The sequence below is a fragment of the Phodopus roborovskii genome, unplaced genomic scaffold (assembly GCF_943737965.1).
Source record: "Phodopus roborovskii unplaced genomic scaffold, PHOROB, whole genome shotgun sequence".
Taxonomy (NCBI): Eukaryota; Metazoa; Chordata; class Mammalia; order Rodentia; family Cricetidae; genus Phodopus; species Phodopus roborovskii.
This window is the reverse complement of record NW_026126448.1, coordinates 593059-616185: the sequence shown is the minus strand read 5'-3', so window position 1 is coordinate 616185 and position 23127 is coordinate 593059. Positions and strand designations below refer to the sequence as shown.

Sequence of the window (23127 nt, the reverse complement as noted above, 5' to 3'; positions counted from 1 at the left end):
CAAACAACCTGAGTTTGTCATGTGAGTTCCTAGAACTCACATTAGAAAAACTGAACAAGCTGGAAGTTCTCAAGCCAGCCTGCCGGGGGTAGGGGGGTGTACACAGTGCAACAGCAGAAATCCTAGGAGAGGACAGCCCCAACCCCATGAGGGAGAGAACTGACTGCTAAATGCTGTCCTCTGACCTCCACACACATGCTGTGGCATGCGAATGTCCCCCACACCCACCGTGGGGTCACACACACTTTAAAAATTGCATCAAATGCCACTTCTGAGGAGGACATTTTTGCTTCAACCCCAGCTGTCAACCTGCCACAGAGCAGCAGATGCACAGCATCTGAGGACTCTCTGGGCTGGGAAAGGGCAAGAGGGAGGGAAGAACAAGAAAGTCTGACACTCAACTTTCAATACATAATTATTCAAATAAAGTTTAATGATTTCAATACAACTGAAAATGTAGTGTCATTAAATAACGTTTTCTGCTATATTCAGAGTACACATTTGGAGGTCATTTCTAGGTAGAGGCATCGCATCCTAAGCATTCAGCTTATGAAGTAAGATGACTGCAGCGTCACAGCAGAAGGTGGGGAAGACAACGATCAGCTCATAGAATTTAGAAGATAGGAGAAAACCAAAACCAATGCAACTAACAAAATAGCTACTGATATTAGTAAAATAAAAATACAACCCAATGTCCGTGTCTTGTCTTAAATGACTAGAAAAATACAGGTAAAGTCAGAGCAAATAAAGTCTTCAGAGTCGGGTAACTTTATTTGCATTTCATAGTGATTTTGTAAGGCCTATATCCAATGAAACCATTTTAAAAAGCTCTATAAGGAATGGAAGTTTATGTGTCAATGACACTTCTTTATAAAAGCTTAGATTTCTGAATGAGTGAGATTCACCTTGGTGGGCAGAGGCCCTGCTTCCTCGTGGTCTTCAGTTTGAGATCTAACAACCACAAGAGAGGAAGCTGGGTATCTGCTCAGCTTTTGTTCATTCATAAATTCCAAGTCACCATAGATGCTCAGCTTCTGCAAAAGAAAAATTAACACATCATTAACTTGGATGCTCAGGATCTCTCTAATTAAGTCTCCTAATAACAATGCCATCTCTAGAGCTGCATGGTGCGAACTTCCAGTGCTTGGGAGGCAGGGAAAGGAGGCTCCTTATGAGTTTCAGGCCAGCCCCTGACACACAGCAAAACAGTCTCAAAACACAAAATAAACAAAAGCAACCTGCACAATTAATCTATGGATATTTGGTTTGAAAAATTCTATTCATATCTTTGAGAATAGAGCATTTTGGGGCGGGGGGCTGCTTTGCTTTGTTTGTTCTTCTAGACAATGGAAAATGTTTTATGGATGAGACTAAGTTCCCTGTAGATGGCCCAAGGAAGTTTCCCACACGTCCTAATTTAGATCTTAGAGGCATAAGAAATGAGTACCAGTAAACTTGATTTGGATTAAATTAAGTTAACGAGGCTGCATCAAGAGGTTTTACTCTGAAGTTTTGATGGATGCCTCAAGTGATCAAGTCCCCTGTGACCTTAAGTCTCCTCTTCAGTAGGAAATGATTTGCTGCATACAAGGAAAATGACATGTACTGCTTTAAATTTTAAATGTCTCTAAGAACACACATTATAAATGAGACATTCCAACACTAGTAAAATGATCTTCATAAATATATACAATTTCTCATAATGCTACTTTCAACAAGAAAACGGGGTCTGAAGAGATGGTTCAGTGGTTAAGAGCATTTGCAGCTCTTACAGAGGACCTGGGTTCAGTTCTCAGCACCCACATTGGGCAGCTCATAAATGCCTCTAACTCCACCAGGAGATCTGGTGCTCTTTTCTGGTCACTTTAGGCCCTGTATGCACATGGTGCACATACAGATAAGCAGGCACTTAAAGAAAAGAATGAAAAGCAGAAAAGTGAGGTGTTCCCCCAAAGAATTTAGAAAAAAAAAAAAAAAAATGAAGAAATTTCACAGAATTACCTAATCCAAACAAAACCCATCAGAGCAGTGATATCCTGTCATGAGAAAGATCATGTCATCAGAGAGGCTGGAGAGATGACTCAGCAGGTGAGAGAATGCTACCCTATAGGAGATGGGTTCAGTTCCCAGGAGCCACACAATCACCTGTACTCCAAGGCCCTCTTCTGGCCCCCATGGGCTCCTCACACAGTACACATAAACTCACACAGGAGTGAGTGTACATGCACGCGTACATACACACACACACACAGGAACACGCACATACGCACGCACGCGCACGCACGCGCGCGCGCGCGCACACACACACACACACACACACACACACACACACACACACACACACACGAACACCCATACGCAGAATACATCTTTACAAGAATTATCTGAAAGGGAGGAACTGTGTGAGACCACTTCAACAAGTACTTCTCAATCAAGTGAGGGGATGGGAGGACAAACCATGAAGGACCAGTCCAAAAGATACCCGCTTTCCCAGTGTTAAAGCAGGCACCAGGATAGCAGCTTCTGACGCCTGGCTTATGACTCCAGGCCAGACAAAGAGGTCAATGGCTGTGGAGTTAGGCTGAGTGCCCTTTGTGGTTCTACTATTTACTGGGATGTGAGACAGTTTCAAAAATTTGTTGCAGATTTCCTATCTGGACAGTAGGGATGACAATAGCAGCTCACAAGGTTGCAGTGAGGATTCAAAGAGCAAACACATGGAAACTCTTAGAACAGTGCTCAAAAGAAAGGGCTCGAGAGTTGTCAATTAAGTTTGGTGAGCAGAACATAGGCTGTGGTGTACTTATCAAGGCAAATTCCACTCAAAGGCTGCAATTTAGTCTCGGCAAGAGGCAAACCAATGTCCATGTGTATCTTCATTTTACAGTGTGCCTGCCAGGGTATGAAGAACAAATATGGATCAAGAAAGAAGGGACTAGGGCTTCACAGGAGTGAGGTAAATTAAGAATTTATTACTACAGGTTATTGATTTCTTGCTGTGAAGATTTTGAGTACATGAAGATGTTCAAAGGGAGTAGTGGGCAAAAGCAACTCTATGCAAGATACTGAATTCCAACTTTACCAGGAAAAATAAAATGGCTAAAATATAAGTGTCTGGGAATACAGTTCAGTGACTGAGCACTTGATTAGAATATACAAAGCCCTGGATCTGACCCCCAAACTGCCAAATACAAATATTAAATTAATATTTAAACATACACACCTGGGAACTAAGTAAGAAATGTAACAAAAAGACATCATCAACACACTCATGAACAGATGAGTTCAGGCTGTCTGCTAAGCTTAACTACCTGAGTTCAAATCCCAGGGCCCACATGAAGAAGGAGTAAAATTACCCCCACAAGTTGTCTTCTGACCTCTACACACTTTGGCACACACCCACATACACATACATACAGATATAAATGGAACAAAAAAAGTTAAAATAAATAGGTTAGTTCTGTTGAAATTTACCAACTTTTAACTTACATAATCCTCCAATAGTGAATGTACTCTTTCTGTACTGGGTAAGACTGTCTACTTTTCATTCTGCTAATCCACATCTGACTATCTATTCTTCCATTCCAAGTTTAGGTCAAGGTACCCCTCCCCCTATTTAAAAGCCTTATTTAACAATCCCAGAACAGTGCTTTCCATTACATTTTGTACAACTACCATTTGCATCTCTTATTCACTTTACCAAACCAGGTGCAATCCCAGCACTCAGAGACTTGTTAAGATAAGAGCAAGGCCAGCCTGGACTACATAGTGAATTCTAGCCTAGCACAGGCCATCAAATAAGATCCTACCTCAATTGCAAAAAGAAAAAAAAAAAAAAAAAAAAAGCAACTAGGGAGGGGGGAAGGAAACATGCTCAAAGGAGGCGGGAAGTAGAGAAAATGATGAGATGCATGTAACCAAGCAGAGCATTAACTGGGAGAAGAAAAGGAAACAGCTGGAGCAAAAGCAAATGACAGATGTGCCATGGTGAAACCTTCTGTTGTATGCTGACTTACTAACAAAAGCAAATGCCAGGTGCTGTGGCCACGCCTTTTACACCAGAACTCAAAAGGCAGGTGGGTCTCTATGAGTTCCAGGATAACCTGGTTTACATGGTGACTTCCAGGATAGCCAGAACCACATGGAGAGATCTTGTCTCAAAAAGCCAAATGCACAATCAAAACCAACCAACCAACAAAAATACTCCCCCAAACAAAAAACAATGAAACCCTTCAGGACTCAGAATGTAGTACAGTTGGTCAATCACTTGTCTAGCAGTCACAAAGCCATGGGTACAATCTGGATCCAGTGGTACATGCTCAAGATGCCAGCACTCAGGAAATGGAGACTGGAGGATCAGAATTTCAGGCCACCCTGGTCTATGGAGTGAGTTTAAGGCCAACATGGGTTACATGAGATCCCAGCATCAAAACAAACATTGAAATGAACTTCACTCCAGTCTCAATATCTTCATAGCTAAGTAATCACAGAAAGACCAGTCTTTCTAAGGCTGCTTGTTCATATATAAAATAAAGCCTACTGTGTGAATCAGGCACAGGGGCAGGAAAGATGGTGCAGTGGTTAAGAGCACTGGCTACTTCCAGAGGACCAGGGTTTCATCCCAGCACCCACATAATGGCTCACAACCATCTGTTAACTCCAATTCAGGGGATCCAAACTTTTTTCTGGTCCCTGTGTATACTGCACAAACAGGCAAAACACCCACACACACAAAATTAAGGAAAAAAAAAAAAAAAAGTCCGGGATGCTAGTGCTGGCCTATAATCCCAGCCTTGAATCTTGTCTCGAAACGTAAAAAAAGGGGGGAGAAGAGATAGCTCAACAGTTAAAGAGTACTGAGTGCTCTTTCAGAGGACCTGGGTTCAATTCTCAGCATCCACATGGAGGCTTACAACTTCCTGTAACTCCAGTTTCAGGTCATCTGATGCCTGCACCAGGCACATACATGTGGGATACAGACATACACGCAGGCAAAACACTCATACACAACAAATTTTAAAAAAATTAAAGAAAAACAAGGGGGGGAATCTTGCAATAGATTATTGCTGGACATTAGGTTGACATACAAAAAAATATTCTGCAAATCTTAAAGACAAAGTTGATGCTAGTTAGTACCCTGTGCCAGGTTCTAGGTATCTTTACCTGCTGTCATGCCAGTGACTTACTGCAGATTCCATTTTCATTTTCCTCATTGTTTTTTCCCTATGGTATTTTAGACACATAGAACTCTCACTTGTTTCTGTTAGATTTGATGTCAGCAGACATTATCCCACATTTAATTATATAAGTAACTTGCTAATCTTGTAAACTAAGTTGAATCAGGAAATCACACTTTCCCCCCCAGACATCCTTTCCCTTAACAATTATTTCTTAGCCAGGCATTGGTGGCGCACGCCTTTAATCCTAGCCCTTGGGAGGCAGAGGCAGGTGGATCTCTGGGAGTTCAAGGCCAGCCTGGTTTACAGAGCAAGTTCAAGGACAGGCTCCAAAGCCACAGAGAAACCCTGTCTCGAAAAACAAAACAAGCAAACAAATAAATATTTTTCTTGGACTATTTAAATTTTAATTACCAAAGAAGCAAGTCATAATCTCTTTGAGGTTAGCTATCAGAACACAGGAACACAGAATCACAGGCTGGTTTTGTAGCCTCTAAATGTTATTGTGGCAATTAACTCCTTAGTTCTACAGGGCTCCGCAGTCTTCTCTCACACCCCAGCTTAGTGAGCAGTGCTAGTTCTCTTTAGTGGAAGAGAAGCAGAGAGGGGCACTGTGCTCACGCCAATCAACAGATATGTCATGCAATGTGAGAGCACCATGCCCAGGGTACAAACTTGTGGTTGTCATGTGTGCCAACCTCACCTCAGTAAAACCATAAAATCTCTCATTCTGTTATCAGGGTCTTGTTTTTCTAGTCAAACAAGGCACTTAAAATGGTTATTTCATGTGGGTCTATTTCCAAATAGCCCAAGGGTTAAAATTAGATTTACCTCAGGGGGAACATACTGCTCCACGGCTGTAGCAACAGCTGCACAACAGATCCACAGCAAGACCATCACCGAGAGGACAAGAGTCGTGGTTAAAATCCACCCAGAGTTACTGTAAAAACAACAGCAGTCAGTCACATGTCTCACACACTTAGAATATAAAACTCTGTGCACTATGTCTACAATTATTTAACAAAACATATATTGCAAGGAAATATATCTAGTTTATTAGGATGATTTGATGTTCTTCTATTTCTAAAATTTTTGTAGCCTTGCTACATAATTCTTACAATAATAATTAATAATGACGAAATGAGACATACAGATTTCCTACTACGCATATAAAATTACCTCACATTGCTGGGTGTAGTGGCACACACCTTTGATCCCAGCACTCTTGAGGCAGATGCAGACAGATCTCTGAATTCCAAAGCAGCCAAGGCTACACAGTGAGTTCTAGTACAGTCAGGACTATATAGTAAGACACTATTTTTTTTTAACTAAAGTAATAACCCCCATCAAATTACTGTAAAGAGCATTTTTATTTACTTTTTTGTTTTTTAAACAGGCTTTCTCTGTATAACAGCTCTGGCTGTCTGGAAACTAGCTCTGTAGACCACACTGGTATCAAACTCATAGAGATACACCTGCCTCTGCCTCCCAAGTGCTGGGATTAAAAGCATGCCACCACTGCCTGGCCATTTTTATTTTCTTTTGAGACAGGTTTCATGTAACCCAGGCCTCAAGATTGGTGTGTGATGAGGCTGATCTGGGGCTGACATCTTCCTACCTCACTAGGATTACAAGTTTGGGCCATAAACCTGAAGAATACATTCATTCTGATTACTAAATTAGACAAAGCAGGCAAGTACTCAATAAATTGAACATAATGTTTCTTAATTTTCAGGTTATTGCAATGATACTTATTTAAGAAAATATCCCTAAAAGTTAAGGTAAATTATGAAATGTTCATTTGTTTTATGAAATAATTCAAAACAAATTTCCCGAAGTCAGTTTTCTTAGAACATTTCAAGCATGTAGAGTAAATGGATTATAAAGCATTTTGCGACCATTATATTTTCCTTATGATTTAAAAAAAAAATCAAGGTAGGAGGGCATTTAGGACTCTCAAAACCTGTGACAATCCCTAATTCTAATGTATTCATTCATGGCCAAAAGACCTATAATTATGGATTTCCACTGATCCATCCACTTTTTATATCACCCTAAGGAATGGCATGGTAGTCATTGCTTGTCTCCCAACAAAAGAGGAACAAGGCTGTTGGAGAGGGAGCGCTAAGCCTGATCTCAGGAATCTTCTTGGTGGAAAGAGAATTGTCTTCTGTTCTCCACACCTGTACTGTGGCATGCACACCCATGCTCAAACAAATAAAATATTTTTAGTTTACTTTCAAAGAAGCAGACTTTCAGAATGCATGCAATTCCCCTTTGATGCTGTTTTAAACATTGCAATTTTAAAAGATAACAGTAAGAAATGTTAATGGAAGATCATGTACTCTCCTTTGCATGGTCTAATCCTGTCCTAGAACTAGAGCTCACTACTATCTGGGCTGTAGCAACTAATAGAGACAGAAAGTTAGGGCTCATCTTCAAGTGCATCTTTTTCCTTAGCCTCCACAGCAAAGCAAAATAGATCCTGTAGATGCTCAACCACCTCCACCACCTGACCTCCCTGCCACTGCCCTACATCCAGCCTCATGATTTCCTGCTCACAGCTCTCCAGCTTGGTCCCTATCTATCCATTATATACATGATTCTTTCTGACAATCCTTATTCAAATGTAGGATGTATCATAATAATTCATATTTATACAAAGAAACTTCTAGAGAATAAACTTCTAGTTAAAAGTTAGTTATTTTCTAAGTAAAACATTTAAAAGATTGTTAGATTAGGGCCAGTGAGATGGCTCAGTTGGCAACCATGCCTGCTGCCAAACTCTGATGACTGGAACCCACACAGTGGAAGGAGAGAACCAACTCCCACAAGGTGTAAATACACACGCATGCACGCACGCATGCACGCAGTTAAAATTTCACTGTAGTGTCCTACTTGACCAGAATGACTCCCTGAACAATGCACTGTGAAATAGAATGACTTGCAGCTTTATTAAAATGCCTGGTCTGGTACACAATATAGTAGGAAACAAAATGCATGGCCTTTCTTTTATTCCTTTCCTTTTTCTGTGGGATAAAGAGAGAAGGTAGGCTCAATTAGCATGCCTATGAGTAGAAGCACATACACTTCGATAAAAGCCTCTTCACTCCATCAGAGTGGGGAGAGAATATAAGGCAGCCATCACTCCCGCCTCCCTGTTTTCCTGTCCCCAAAGAATTACTGGCACAGATTTGACATCCCCTAGCTCTTCCTAGTCTGTAGTCCTTACCTATCTCTTCTAACTGCTTATCTATCCATGCAGATAAAAATCCAATCCCTAAGTCATTTGGACATATTTTAAAGTCGAGCTTACTTTATTTATTTTGAACCTAGTGTGAGTGGGATCAAAGGACGCCTTGTGGGTGCTGATTCTCTCCTTCCATCATGTGTGTTCTGTGACAGAACTTAGGTTGTCAGGCTTGGGGTTACCACTAAGTCATCTCCAGGCCCCAGGGCAGCTTAATTTAACTGTCTGGAAAAGGCATTTCTTAACACAAATCAAAGAATTCTGACAAGAACTCCTTTGTACTGTGGAAAAACTATCTATTCTGTTTGAGTTTTACTAAGTAACAAGAAGTAGAGGTAAGAAAAGAGGCTGGTCAACAGATAAAACTACAGTGAGAGAGTGATTTCTGTCCTACTGAACAACAGTGTAACCACAGTTAACAGTAATGCATTGTTTCAAAATGGCTGCAAGAGAGGATTTTTCACTGTGATTTCAAAGACATGTAGATGTCTATGGTGATGTGTATGCTCATTATCCTGTCTGATCATTACACGATTCATACTGAATCAAAGGAGCACACCATACCCCATATATATGTATGTGTTAATTTTTTAAAATGTGTTGTATTTTACTTATCCACGTGGGGAACGAACCTATGCACACAATGGTGTAAGTGTGGAGGTCAGAGGACAACTTGTGGGAGTTGGTTCTCCCCTTCTACCATATGGGTCCCAGGAACTGAACTCAGATTTTTGGCTCGGCAGCAAGAACCTTTAACCACTGAGCTATTTCACTGGGCCAACTTTTCTCTTTTTGGTTGTTTGTTTTGTTTTTTGAGGCAGGGTTTTTCTATGTAGCCCTGGCTGTCCTGGAACTCACTTTACAGACCAGGCTGAACTCAAACTCACAGACATCTACCTGCCTCTGCCTTCCAAGTGCTGACCAGCAGTTTGTGTCAATTTTAAAAATAGTACACTTAATACCTTGTAGTCAGACTAATCATTCAAAAGTGCAAGTTTGGAAAGGAAGTTGAAAAAATTACCTTTTTTAACTATTAAGCTTCTAATTTAAAATTAGAAATTTTTATATACAGAAATTATATTTATTTTAAAATCTAATTTAAAAATAACAAAAACAGTAAGATTGACATAAACCAGAGTTTATCTTTTGTGTATATATTAAAAAGAAATACATACAGAGATAAGCATCTTAAAAAGCTATCACTTTCTTCATCTTCAAGGTAGTTCCTGTGTGCTTGTGAATTTCTCATTTGCAGATCTGAAACAGTAAGGCACAGATATATGAAATATACATCCTAAATGCTAGTTTCACTGACTTCTTCTAGATATGTAGAACCTATAGGTAATTTTTGTGAGTGTAATCTGACACATTCTACGTGTTAAAATTCCTTTGGCACCTCAAAAACAAGTGGGTATTCTACCATATTATGAATTTCCTGCCTTACTTTCAAATGTTGTCTGTTATGTAGCACAGAGTGGCCCTCGGACTCACAGTCATCTGCCTGCCTCTGCCTTCTGAATGCTGGAATTAAAAATGTGCATTACCATGGTTGATCCAAATGTTTTTGATACTGATGTTGTCTGTTTACATGTGGACTTGAGCAACAGAATTTGTTTTATTCTATGTAAGCATTATCTACTCATTCCCACTCAATAATCAGTAAGTTAATTATATCAATATGTAAAATAAGGGAGTGCATTTTCAAAGGTAAATTCTGCTGTAGCCTGATGTTTGATGTTCCTATGATTTAAAATTCACATCTAGCCTGGACATAAAAAGAGAATAGGGAACTCATACTTTCAAGGTAGTGTCACTATTCAGTTTATTAGGGAAAAAAAAATACTGCTTGGTTAGTTTATATTCAAAGCATGCTTTGGAACAGTATTTAGAACAGTACTTTTCTAGGTGGTCCTCATGCTAGCAGCAACACCAGGATGCGGAACTTGTTAATTGCAAACCCTTAGATTGATTCCCAGATCCAGTGCATTAGAAGTCAGAGGGGGCAATTACAACAGATCTGACAGTTAAAGTTCATCTATCTATTTAGAATAAAACTTACAGGACATTTTGCTTAAAGATGGTTCTCTCAAGTTTGTAGACTCCTGCTCCAACTGTGGTGCATACTGAATTTCTGGTTTAGACTAAAATGATAATGAAAGCAATTAAGTCATTTGTACCTTAGGAGCTGTTTGTAGTAACAAGTTCCAGAACACACCATCTACATTACCAACATTTAAATAGAAAAAAACAGTAACAGAAAGTACACACAGAAAAAAGAATAAAACACATTCTTTAATACTATTATCTTGTAAAAATGAATTCCAATTTCAGCTGATTAGAAATAATTCAGCAGCTTGACTAAATTTTTAACAATATATATTCTAAATATTATCTCTTTTCTCACCTGAAATGTTCTGCTCTTCTCTAACTCTACAGCTGACACACTACAGGCAAACATTCTATATTTCACATCTCTAAGCCTCTGCATCACTGCAAAGGGACTTTCTCCATCCAAGTTACATTAGAGTTGACAAAGAGAGAAAGAGATAATCCTTTGAAGGATTGACAAGGGCTCCACTCTTGAATATTAACTTAGACTTTGGGACACAAAGCTCCTGGATAAATTAAAAAAAGAAAATTTTTGTGTTTTCTTACCATCAAATTAAGCATAGAGGATCCAAACTCAGGATAATGCTAAAAATCACTAAGTAGTCAAACAGAAAACCACTCAACTGGCAATTAAAACCTGTGACTTGGGGATGGAGAGATAGTTCAGTGGTTAAGAGTACTGGCTGTTCTTCCAGAGGACCATGTTCAATTCCCAGCACCCACATGGCAGCTTACTACTGTAACTCCAGCTCCAGGGTATCCAGCATCCTCACACAGCAAAAACCAATGCACATAAAATAAAAAAAAAAAAAAAATAGATTTTTAATAAAAGCTTTAGAGGAAGATAGTGCTACAGCACAGTAGATTGCTGAAAAAATGAAGAACTCATTGAATAAAAGGAAACAGGATGTTAGGGTGGTATATGGGTCTAGAAGAAGTACCCCAAGTCTAAGATGAATACTATTAGTAACTGGCAGTATTACTTTAAGGAAGCTGGATGCTCAGCTTCATCATTAATAAGCAGGGGTAATACAATTTCATGAAAGTATTTAAAGATTTCGGATAACAGTCAGCTCTCTTTATCTGTGAGTTCTATGTCACTGCATTTTATATCCATGATTAAACCAATCATGGGGGGAAATCTGAATTGAGTATGCATAGATGTCTTCTCTGTTATTAAACAATGCAGCATCACAATTATTTGTGCAGATTTCACACTGCGTTAGGTATTATAATCAGATGAATTAAGGAGCAGTCATGTGCTGCATGACTTCTCAGTTAACTGACTGGATATTCAACAGTAATGCTGTAATAATATTATCGCCTAGCAATATTATAGCCATCTCAGCTTAAGAAAACTGTATTGTTAAATGACCCATAACTATATAGGGAGGGAGTTTGTAGATTATATGCAAATGCAATGTTATTTTATATCAGGGAATTAGCATCTCCAAATACTGGCATTCTTAGAATGCTATAACAATCCTTCATAGGTACACTAAGATAACTGAAATAACTTTCTAGATTAGTACCTATCACATATTAAATTATTAAACAAGAGAAAAATTACCTCTCTAGAAGGCAAAATATATCTGTACAAGTTCTCTTACAGGATGTTATCATGCCATAATGCCTTTTTCTAGTGTCTGTGCTTTATATATCACTATTTATGTTCAAAGTACATGATTACCTTCCTATCTAGAGTTTACATTTAATAAATTTAGTCACTATAAAACTGAGAAGATCAATTTATAACTATTGAGCTTGAGGTCAGGCTTTCAAGGGACAGAAGGAAAGGTAATTACATTGTGTCCTGCTGCTCAATGTTTCCACAATTAAGCAGCACTATTTGACAAAAATATTTAAGTGATCAATTACATGGTTCTATGCCAAGACACTCATGTAAGACATGTTCATTGACTATTGCTGTATTTAGGTCAATTTGTGAGGAACAGTTGTCACCTGGAATATAACTATTTTTCCATCATCAGCTTGAAGATAAAAAGTCCATGACGAGGTTATGAAGCTCTGTGCAGAATCCATCATGTCACTCCAGAATGACCTCACCAGAGTTAGAGGGAAAAGGAGATGCATTCTTGGCATCAGGGACATGAGCTAAACAAACAAAAATGTTTAAGTAGTAAGAAATATATTATTTACAATAAGTATATGCAAGATAACATAATGGAGATGATCCAAATCTTCCTGGGAAAGGTTACAGATAATTACACTAACAATCACAATCATCAGCATTATACTAAATGTTGTTGCTGATGCACTTGAGCTATGGTAAAGCTTAACATCCCAGGATACTTAAATTCACTAACAAACACCTTTATATAGAGCCCATGACCTCTATCAGGATAAGCTCCAAACAGGAAGACTCTTAAGGTCTCATTAAATAAGAACCACCAAATGACAGATTTGAATGGGAAAGGACAAATCATATCATTCTTATCCTTAATGTTCCCATGTAGAAGAAATCATGTCTTAATGAACATCAAAGGAAAAAAAACATATTCCGATAATGAGATTTGATTACAGTGAATGCTGAGGGGGTATTTTATGGTTTTAATAAATCTTGGTCTACTGCCAAGATTTTAACACCAACTAGTACCATCTCAATCTACCTCCAATCCTGACTCCTTAACTTATTAGCAACATTGGCCCCAGAGCACAAGTTCAGAATGTGGACTGTTGCACTCAGGGATAACTTTGGCTCATCTTACATTAGGAGAGATGTCATCAACAACTGTTACAGTGCAAAGAACAACTGTCAGAATAAGATCTGTATTCAGGATCCAGCTGTCCATGAGGCCTATCACAAATTCACTCAATCAAGTATTTATTGAGGTTACAAACTTAAAGAGATCAGAGACCAGGTATTTCTATTTTTATTTTTTGAGATAGGATATTGCTATGTAGTTTGGGCTAACCTCACACTTGCAACCCTCCAGGCTTAGCATCCTGAAAGCTGAGGTTATAAGCATGTCATATCTACATACCATATCTATTGTAATCATCAATGTACCCCTGTGTTTAATCAGAATATTTTATACAGGAAAACGAGGAACACAGAGCAGTGTGTGTATGTAAGGATGGGAGCCTATTGCAAATAGGGGTGAAGGTGGTTAAGATTTCACAAAGAAAACAATACTTCCCCAGAGCCAGATTTACTAGACACATGGGAACAGGAGAAGAAACAGAAAGTATCATGCCAGATTAAAAAAAAAAAAAAAAAAAAAAAAAAAAGTTTGTACAAATTCCATGGAGGGCAACTTTGCTCTATTCCTCAAAATTAAAATTTCACAAACAAGCAATTCTAGTCTTATGTTCTTATTTTATAGATATACTCACAAATGTATAAAATATGTAACATAAAAGAAAAATTAGAAAGAACCTTCATGTTCAAAAACAATTGGCTGCTTTGGTTGAGTGTGATAGCTCAAGCCCATAACCCTAAAATCAAGGGTATATACCAAGTTCAAGGCCAACCTGGGCTACATGAGATCTTGCCTACAGAAGCCAATCCTCAACACAAGGAGCTATTGATGTAGAATGTCATATGGCGAAAGAAGTGAAGTTCTTTACATGTTTATATTAACAAAAAGTCATTGACATATCCTAGTATGTGTGTACAATACTTCCACCGAGTAACCCTGGCTGATAGCCTTGTATGTGTGTAAAATACTTCCACTGAGTAACCCTGGCTGATAACCCTTGTATGTGTGTACAATACTTCCGCTGAGTAACCCTGGCTGCACAGTGGAGCAAAGCCAGCAGTCACAGAGGAGCATTTCCACAGATGGAGAGTACAAAAACAGACACACACACTCTTCAGGAATGTACACTCTTAAGCCTCTTACTAATGACTATATTTCTTACACACAACACTGAAAAATTACTGTCCAAAAATTAATTAATTAAAAACATTTTTCTAAAAACTGAGGTCTTTTCCCTGGGATAAAGTTCATGAGGTGTAAGGAACTTTCGTAGAAGACAGTACAGAGGTTCTCAGAAGCTACAATATGATAGGCAGCTTGTACTCAACCCTATGTCTAACTGGGAACTATTGAATTACATATGATAGAAGGATGACAAGATTTCCATTTAGAAAGAAAGATCTAGGCCCAGGATAAAGGATAGAAGGAAGAACTAGGAAGGGTTAAGATGGAAACACAGCCTGGAAGTTAATTGAGCAATACGGATGACAAATGATGCTGGTCTGACTCAAGGCAGTGGAAAAAGTGATGGCAAAAGGGACTCAAATATCAATTTCTCTTAGCCATGGACTATGAGAATATGGGGGGGCAAATACAATTTTTGACAGAAAAGCATTTTAAGAAAGTATTCCAGGGGGCTGGAGAGATGTCTCAGTGGTTAAGAGCATGGACTGCTCTTCTAGAGGACCTGAGTCAGATTCCCAGCACCCATGTCAAGTGGCTCACAACCCACCTGTAAGTCCAGTTTCGGGGAATCTGACATCTCTGGCCTCCATGTGCATATCCCCGAACACACACATACACATAATTAAAAGTAAGTAAATATTTTTTAAAAATATTACATTAGCTTTTCCATCTGCAAACATAATTTTGATTGGTGAAAACTAAGTATAAAATCTAACAGTAAAATAAGACCATGCTGGCAACAACCACATCATGTAACACAAGTTGAAGCATGTAAGCAGGCAGCTTGGAGAGGCAGTATTGTCTCTTACTTGTTCTTGTCTCAATTCAGCAAATGGCAACTGATCCTGGCAGCCAAGATGGCAAGCATATTGCTCATCAGGTTGGGAATATGCTTCGGTGCATGCTGAAAGAGGAAAAAGCAAATTCTTAGAAAGAGAAGGGTGGTAAAGACGAAGGCTACAAAAGGGATCTGGCATATTATAAGGGTGTCAAGATACAAAGACATACTTAAATATTTCATATGTTTAAGCTGCCAAATTTGGCAATGGCAGGAAATACTTTAATGGAATTCTTTTACCTCTCTCCTACAAGTCCAATGTCTCCTGTACAAGTCTATTAATTTCATAGCTGGGCTCGGGCTATATGATGACATTCACATAAGGGGTCCTCACAGCTGAAGTTTGTGGAGTCCTGAAGTTGCCACTGAAAGTTTAAAACCATCATTTGTTCGCTGCAGCTCTCAACCCAGGCTGAGGGACTAAACCCCTGACTATTGAGTTTTCTAGGCCTCTCTTTCTTTTTTCTAGGCCTTGTATAAGCTACATAAGTATTCGACCAATGTCTACATTTCTAGTCCTCTTTTGTTCTTATTTTGAGACAAGGTCTTCCTAAATTGCCCAGATTGGCTTTGAACTCGCTCTGTAGTCCAGACAAGTCTTGAACCTCCCAGCCTCAGTCTCCCAAATAATTAGGACTACAAGCCTGTGCCACTAGGCCCAGCTTGATTTCTAGAAGTCTAAAATGGAAAAAACACTACCTAATATAATTAATTAAACAATAAGGTATGTTAGATATTTGTATAAATATTTGTGATTGCTCAGAAACAAAGCTATCAACGCAACAAGGTGTGGGGGAAACAAAGCAATCAGACTGTTATTCTAAATTCTAAGAAAATGGAACTAGAAAATGTTCTATACTAGGCAATTTTAAAGGGCTAGAGCCACAGCTCAGTGGCCTGGCATACACTAGGTCCTGGGTTTGATCCTCAGCGCTAAAAAGACAAGAACAAGCTGAAATGAGCTCTTTCAGATACACTCACTTCCTTTAGCTCATTGGTCATTTCTTTCTTATGATATAGTATTTCACCACTATAGCAATTTCATCTTTCTTCTCAACTCATGTAAGCAGCTGTAAAATACTTCTTGGGGCTCTAGATAAAATGAACATGTTGTTGGGTATTTGTACACTGTGTGAGGTGTGTTGTTGTGACTGATGTAATAAAAAGCTGACAGACAATAGCTAAGCAGGAGAGATAAGTGGGATTTGGGGAGATAGAAAGGAAGAGGAGGAATCTAAGCTTATGGGCTACTCCCAAAGACATGGAAAAGAAACAGGAGGTATAAGATGGAAGAGAGGTAATGCCACATGGTAGAGCATAGGTTAATACAAAGATGGCCAGTGAGGAGACAGCCATAAAACTAAGGTCATATTATCACAGAATACTGTATGAGAACCATGTCAGGGGAAAGCTGTGCCCGCTACACAGACCATACTGCCAAAAAAACGAAAAAAAAAAAAAAAAGGACAAGATTCCATTACAGTTCTTTACAAAGTTAAATGTTCATTGTGTCCTAATTGTAGGTTTCTTTTATCAAACATATCTCTTTCACCAAAAGGTAAGAATAGTGGTTACCTGGTGACAAAGCCTCTGGTTATTTTTACTGGCACGACTGATAAAGAATACTCTTTTAAACACTTCAGAATCAAAGGCCTGATTCAGTAAAAACATTGGAGCTATGTCAACTAACAGACTGACTGAAAGCTTTAGGGAAATTATCCTATCCATGAAAAGGTGGTAGTGAATTATGAGTTTGATAATTACCTCCGAATTTGTCTAAAGAGAAGGCTTGCTTAAACAAAGGAGTCCTATCCATAGCACAAAATAAACATTGTCTCAACACAGATGGATTAAAGCCCATGACATTTTTAGCAGCATCTATTAAAACTCTGATTTTATAATTACAATATGGTGGGTGACTAGTTTAAACAGGATGTCTGTCATTTTCTAGGAAAAATACATAAAAACCATAACTCAACTAAAAGAAAGCCCCAATGTTATGCACAGCTGATGTCATTAGCATAGTATCTTACCAGATTCACATTCCAATTTGGTCCGATTTAAATCAATTCCATCATCCACAAACTGGCAAATTGAAAACAGCCTGCAACCTCTCTGACATGCATATAACTCCTCTTCCTGGGAAGTTAAAAAAACAAAGACAATTATCAAAAAATAAGACTTTTAGCTGGAAAAAAAGGTCAAGAAGTAAGCAAAGTTAAGTGTTTATTTTAAATTATACAATAAGTTTTGTACTAAAGGGGGGGGGATGGTTTTAGTTCCTAAGTTGAATTATTTGGTTATAGACAGGGTCTCTCTCTCACACACTAGGCTAGTTTCTAACTCCCTATGTATGTTTGTTTTCAAAGGAGTATTTTATTTTTATTTTATGTATATAAATGTTTTGCTGGCAAGTTATGTCCTTGTACCGCCTAAGCCCAGGGAAGCCACAAGAGGGCACCAGATTCCCCTGGAACCAGGGTTACACAATGAGCTGCTATGTGGGTGCTGGGAATTGAATCCAAGTAAGTCCTCAGGAAAAGCAGCTAGTGTTCTTAATTGCTGGCACACCTGTCCAGCTCCTGATCTTGTATTTTTGATCTTCCTGTCCGTACCTAGAGATGATGCTAGAGACTAAGATCCCAGAGTCTTGTGTATGCTAGGCAAGCACTCTAACAAGTAAATCCCTATTTCTTTATTTTAAAGTGTTAGTAAGAAAAAAGCCAAGTAGCTAAAAGTACTGCCCTTTTTGTATATTTTGTGGCTACAATACAGGTAGGAAAATTGGAACTAGAAACAACAATGACAGCCGGGCAGTGGTCGCCATGCCTTTAATCCCAGCACTCGGAAGGCAGAGACAGGCGGATCTCTGTGAGTTTGAGACCAGCCTGGTCTACAGATTAAGTTCCAGGACAGGCTCCAAAGCTATAGAGAAGCCCTGTCTCAATAAAAACAAACAATGAAAAAGAAATAACAATGACAATTAGAACCCTGAACAAGGTAGAAAGAAGTTAGTATATATCCAAGGGTTAGTGCATGTTTAGCTACATCCAAGTGCATAACCACCAGCTCATTAGCAAAAGTATCAGAACCAGCTTCATATAGCAAATGGCAAAACAAAGGCCTGACCAAAGATGTGGTGATGTTACCTGTCCATACAAATATTCATATGGAAGGATTTTCATGTTTAAGAAATATTATTTTTTAAAAATGTATGTGTATATGTGTGTGAGAGAGCTCATATGAATTTATGTTATATGTGCACGTGCAGGGGTCTGGAGAGGACAGAAGAGGACATCAAAACCCCAGGTCCAGAGTTAAGAGGAGTTTGTGAGCTGCCACACAGTTGCAGGGAACAGAAGGCGGGTCTTTTGCAAGAGCAATGAGTGCTTTAGTGCTCTTAACAGCTGAGCCATCCTCCAGCCCCAAAGATTTTTATTTTATTTTATTTTATTTTGGGTTTTTGAGACAGGGTTTCTCTGTTTTAACAGTCCTAGTTGTCCTGAAACTCACTTTGTAGATCAGGCTGGCCTTGAACTCAATGAGATCCACCTGCCTCTGCCTCCCAAGTACTGGGATTAAAGGCATGTGCCACCATTGCCTGGTCTTTTATTTTATTTTTTAAATGGCTTCCTTGAACTGAGACTGCAAACAAGAGCAACAGAGTGACATACAGAAACAGTTACTGCAATCAGCCAGACCAGAATTAAATTTTTCTGGTTAAAAAAAAACAAAAAACAATGCAAGTTACTTTACCTGTTGCAATCTCAAGTTTTCTCATCATGAAATAAGACAACACTATTATCTCCAAAATATAATCCTGCGAGATTGCTAATCTTAACAAAGAGTATGAGATATATGAGGTGTTTAATAAATATTAGTAACATTATCATGTTTTTTATTTTTATAATAAGTGTTTTAAATGTAGAAAATAACAAGTACAAGCATTGAGAGGATGTGTGAAAAATCAAAATAGAATGGTCCTTTTTTCTCCTTTAAGATAGCTCTTTATGCTTAGAAAATAGTAATTGCATAATGAGACTATAAACAATGAGATCAACAAGCTTTTCTTTCCTTTTATGAATACAGTACTTTAAACAAACTAGTATATACGAGGGAGCTCTTGTAACCTTCTGTGTGATCCACTGTGTACAAACTGGCAGGCACCTAATGAGAAAACATGCATATTCCAGTTAGCAACCATGGAGTACAGCAGTGTGCATTCTTTCCCCAGAAGAACTAATAAAGCTAGTGTAGTAGCAACAACCCATATGAAGAGATGGCTGCAAGCCTAACATGAAGTTTTATTATACAACTTTGGAGGTGGCACATTTTGTGACCTTGGTTCTAACTACATTTATTGCTAAATTAAAAACTACATTTCATATATGATCAGCATTTAGAGTTTATAGGCTTTGTAGACAGCCAAAGGATTGTGTTTTTTGGAGCACCACATATTTCCTTATATTGCTCACAGGAAGTAGGAAGAAAGAGCTCTTACCATGAACTATACTATACCAGATGACATTTTATTCTCAGATACGCTTACTCCGTGTCCCAACTGGCCTGAAACTCTTAATTCCCTGTCTCACTCAGCTCCTGAGTATTGAGACTGCTCACATGTGACTGCTCAGCTCAGATGGTCTTTCTTTTGTTAAACCAGCCCTAAAGTCACCCAGGACCAGCATCAGAAAACCACATGGCATGCTGAAGTCTAGTGTGTTGGGATTTAGCTCTGAAAGCTCAGCCTTACCACTTATTCTGCACACCCTGGGGCAAGTTAAGAACCTCTCAGATTCTCCATGTCCTCAAGTATTTTGTATTCTACAGAAATCCAAATATGCTTTTAGGACAATGCCTAACAAACAACCACAGGTAGCTATTTGTAATGCAACTTCATTATGAGATGGTAGTATCATACAGTAGCCAGCTTGAGAGACTCAATTTCTACTCCACGATTTCTTAGGTATAGGACCCTGGGAAAGAGGCTTAACTTTTTATTTCCCTTTTTGTTCATTTGTTTTGTCTCGGTTTTTCTTCTAGACAGGGTTTCTGGGTAGCTTTGACTGTCCTGGAACTCAGGCTGGCCCTGAATTCAGAGATCCATTGTCTCTGCCTCCCAAATGCTGGGATTAAAGGTATGCACCACCATCGCTGTCCACCAAGAGTCAGTTTTGAGATGGGCACATTTAGGAGTTGAAGACAAGAGAACAGGAAGTGAGCTGGAGGTCATCTTGGGCTATATGTCAAGACACTGTCTCAAACAAACACTCCAAAATATGAATATAATCTAGAATTCAGAGGGTAAGGCAGGAAGGAGGACGGTCATGAGTTCCAAGAGATCATGTATCAAAAACAAAATAAATTTAAGTCTAAGACAGACAGGGAGCCAATGAGTTGGAGTTCTGATTAAGAACAGCATTAATTGCTAGGCATGGTGGCACATGCCTTTAATCCCAGGGCTCAGGAGGCAGAGGCAGGTGGATCTCTGAGTTTGAGGCCAGCCTGGACTACAAAGTGAGTTCCAGGACAGCCAGGGCTGTTACACAGGGAAAACCTGCCTTAAAACAAACAAACAAACAAACAAACAAAAAACAAAAAAACCCAGCACTAATAAATAGGTGAAAATAACTTATTAATATCACATCAACTATTAGAAACTAGTGAATGTTCTAACAATACTTAAGGCAGCTCATGTGGTGATGCTTGTCTGTAATCCCAGTAGCACTGGGAACCTGAAGCAGGAAAATGGAGACTAAACTGCTAACCTGGACCATAGGGAAATTCTGTCTCAAAATAAACAACAATCAAAACAAACACATCCAAGAAATATCCAGAGATTCCTGCTACACACGTCTTTCAAATTATTTATGTTCCCAGCATTCTGGCTTATACTACAAATTGCTAGGAAAATCTTAAAAGAGGGAATCAAACACTAGCACAGTATAGGATAAATTTCAGCCTAATTCTAGGCCAGTCAACACTGATGAACTTTCTTGTAGAAGCCTTTTAACGATGTGATGTTTTCAGACTGAAGTCTTAAAGTCAAGATCCTTCTCACTCACTCCCCAAGGTTGGCCCATGGCAGGCTTTGAACTCATGTCCCTCTGACCTCTGACCCTGCAGACTAATTATGGATGTCCATTACCATTACCAGCTCTTAGTTTCTCTCAAGCATTTATTAATTTCTGACAGTAAATTTAAGGCTAATCCCATTTCCTAGAATTTTATGGAGCCTTTTATGTCTTACATACCCGCAGGTATGTAAGGTAAACAAAATGGTGGGAGGTACAGAATTTACAATTTTTAATATCAAAAAGCACTTGTCAGTATGCAATATTAAGTCACTGGAACTGTCATCCTAGCCATTCTGTAGCTAAAGGAGGCAAAGAGGGACAGCCACAATGGTTAAGCAAATAGCACACAGAAGACGAAAGAAAACAAGGATAAAAAAACACCAGCATCACCGAAAGTGCTTACAAAGCAAGGTGGGGAGGGGTATATGCCCTAATTATATATGGGAAAGGGGTGGGGAGAGTCAACAAGCAATTTAAAATGTTGAGTAAACACAATTCATAAGAAGCTGAAAAACAACTTAAGAAGGCAGAATTAAAGGCTAGGCAGCGGCTACGGGGAGGAGCCATGGTAGGACTCGGTCCCTCCTCTAGCTACAGAGTACACATCTTCCACAGGACGGTCGCATTTTTGGTCCATTCCATGGAATCCTCATTTTTTTTTTACACTGAGTGACGAGGTTTATTTTATTTTATATTTCTTTTGAAGGCAGAAATATAACTAACTGCTGCCTCACGGACACACATCCAGTCCCCTGCGGCAGAGTCTCACACAGTCACTTAACACAGACAGGAAGTCCTCCCTTCCAGTGCGTCTCACAACTCCCGAGACTGACTTCACACTTCAGACCGCAGAGGATTGTCAGCTTGTCCGGCTCCCGAAACACAAAACGCTCCCGACCCAGAAAGGCGCACGGTAAACACGGGGAATCAACCTTGTGTGCACGCGTGCACTCGCGCCTTCCTCCCCACCCCCGCGCTGCTAGCAGGTCAGGACCTCGCATTCATCTTCATTCCACCCCACCAAGTGACGATTCACTGCCTTGCGGCCCCGCAGGCTCCCGGGGGCTCGCCCTTTTCTCATCTTTGTGCCCCGCAGCCTATCACCGAGCCCCGCAGCACAAACTTCCGGCAATTACAGTAGGAGCTGGGTGCAGGCAGGACCCGGGAGAACTGCAGCTACACCGAGGGGGTGGGGGTGGGCAAGCAGCTGAAGCGCAGATTCACCACTAGGGTCCCCGAGCTGACACTGGTGTGGGAAGCCGAGACATGGGCATCGAGGGATGAGAGAAACCCGGTATCGATGGGCCAACCTACCTTGGGGTAGGTGTGCAAGGGGTAGGTGAGCTGACAGGCCCGGTGACAGGACGCCGTGTCCCCCAGGACCGAGTCAAACGCTTCGGCCGCTGCAGTCCCCGAGCCTCCGGCCAGCGCCATGGTCAGCAGCAGCAGCGGCGGGAGTCCCAGCTGGGCCTGGACCCAAAGCTTCTCCTTTGGCGCCGCCATCTTGTTCCCCTCTGTCACAGCCGCTCGGCTTGTTGCTGTTTTCTTTTCAGGGTTTCTCCTGCTTCCGGGCCAGCCCTTTTCCCCGCCCCTCGGGCCAGCGCTTCCGACTCCGCGAGCTCCTCGGCTCCGCCCAGGCCCGCCCAGGCTGCTGCCTCCCGGCCCACCGCCGGGACTGAGAACCTCTCCTGGGCGGGCTTGAGGACCCGGCCAACCATCTCGGCTGTGGGCTCGGAGAGGCGCCCGCCTCCTTCTCCGAGCGAGGCCG

General features: G+C 40.0%; 1 protein-coding gene across 1 annotated transcript; it reads right to left on the bottom strand.

Annotated features, from left to right (window-relative positions):
* Positions 1-402: 402 nt before the first annotated feature.
* Tmem59 (transmembrane protein 59) lies at positions 403-22981 on the bottom strand. Its single transcript, XM_051188370.1, has 8 exons — positions 22674-22981; positions 17316-17421; positions 15254-15348; positions 12499-12651; positions 10487-10568; positions 9603-9684; positions 6009-6117; positions 403-1034 (listed from the first exon to the last, which is right to left on the bottom strand). The coding sequence occupies exons 1-8, from the start codon at positions 22860-22862 to the stop codon at positions 879-881; spliced, it is 972 nt and encodes a 323-aa protein (XP_051044327.1). The 5' UTR covers positions 22863-22981; the 3' UTR covers positions 403-878.
* Between the last annotated feature and the right edge of the window lie 146 nt (positions 22982-23127).

Bases quoted from the DNA above. Each gene is read 5' to 3' on its own strand.
- Tmem59 (XM_051188370.1), bottom strand. From the start codon at position 22,862: ATGGCGGCGCCAAAGGAGAAGCTTTGGGTCCAGGCCCAGCTGGGACTC. The intron at 15,349-17,315 runs GTAAGATACTAT...TTCCTCTTTCAG, and splicing joins CAAATTGGAATGTGAATCTG to CATGCACCGAAGCATATTCC. The intron at 9,685-10,486 runs GTAAGTTTTATT...TTACTGTTTCAG, and splicing joins ATCTTTAAGCAAAATGTCCT to ATCTGCAAATGAGAAATTCA.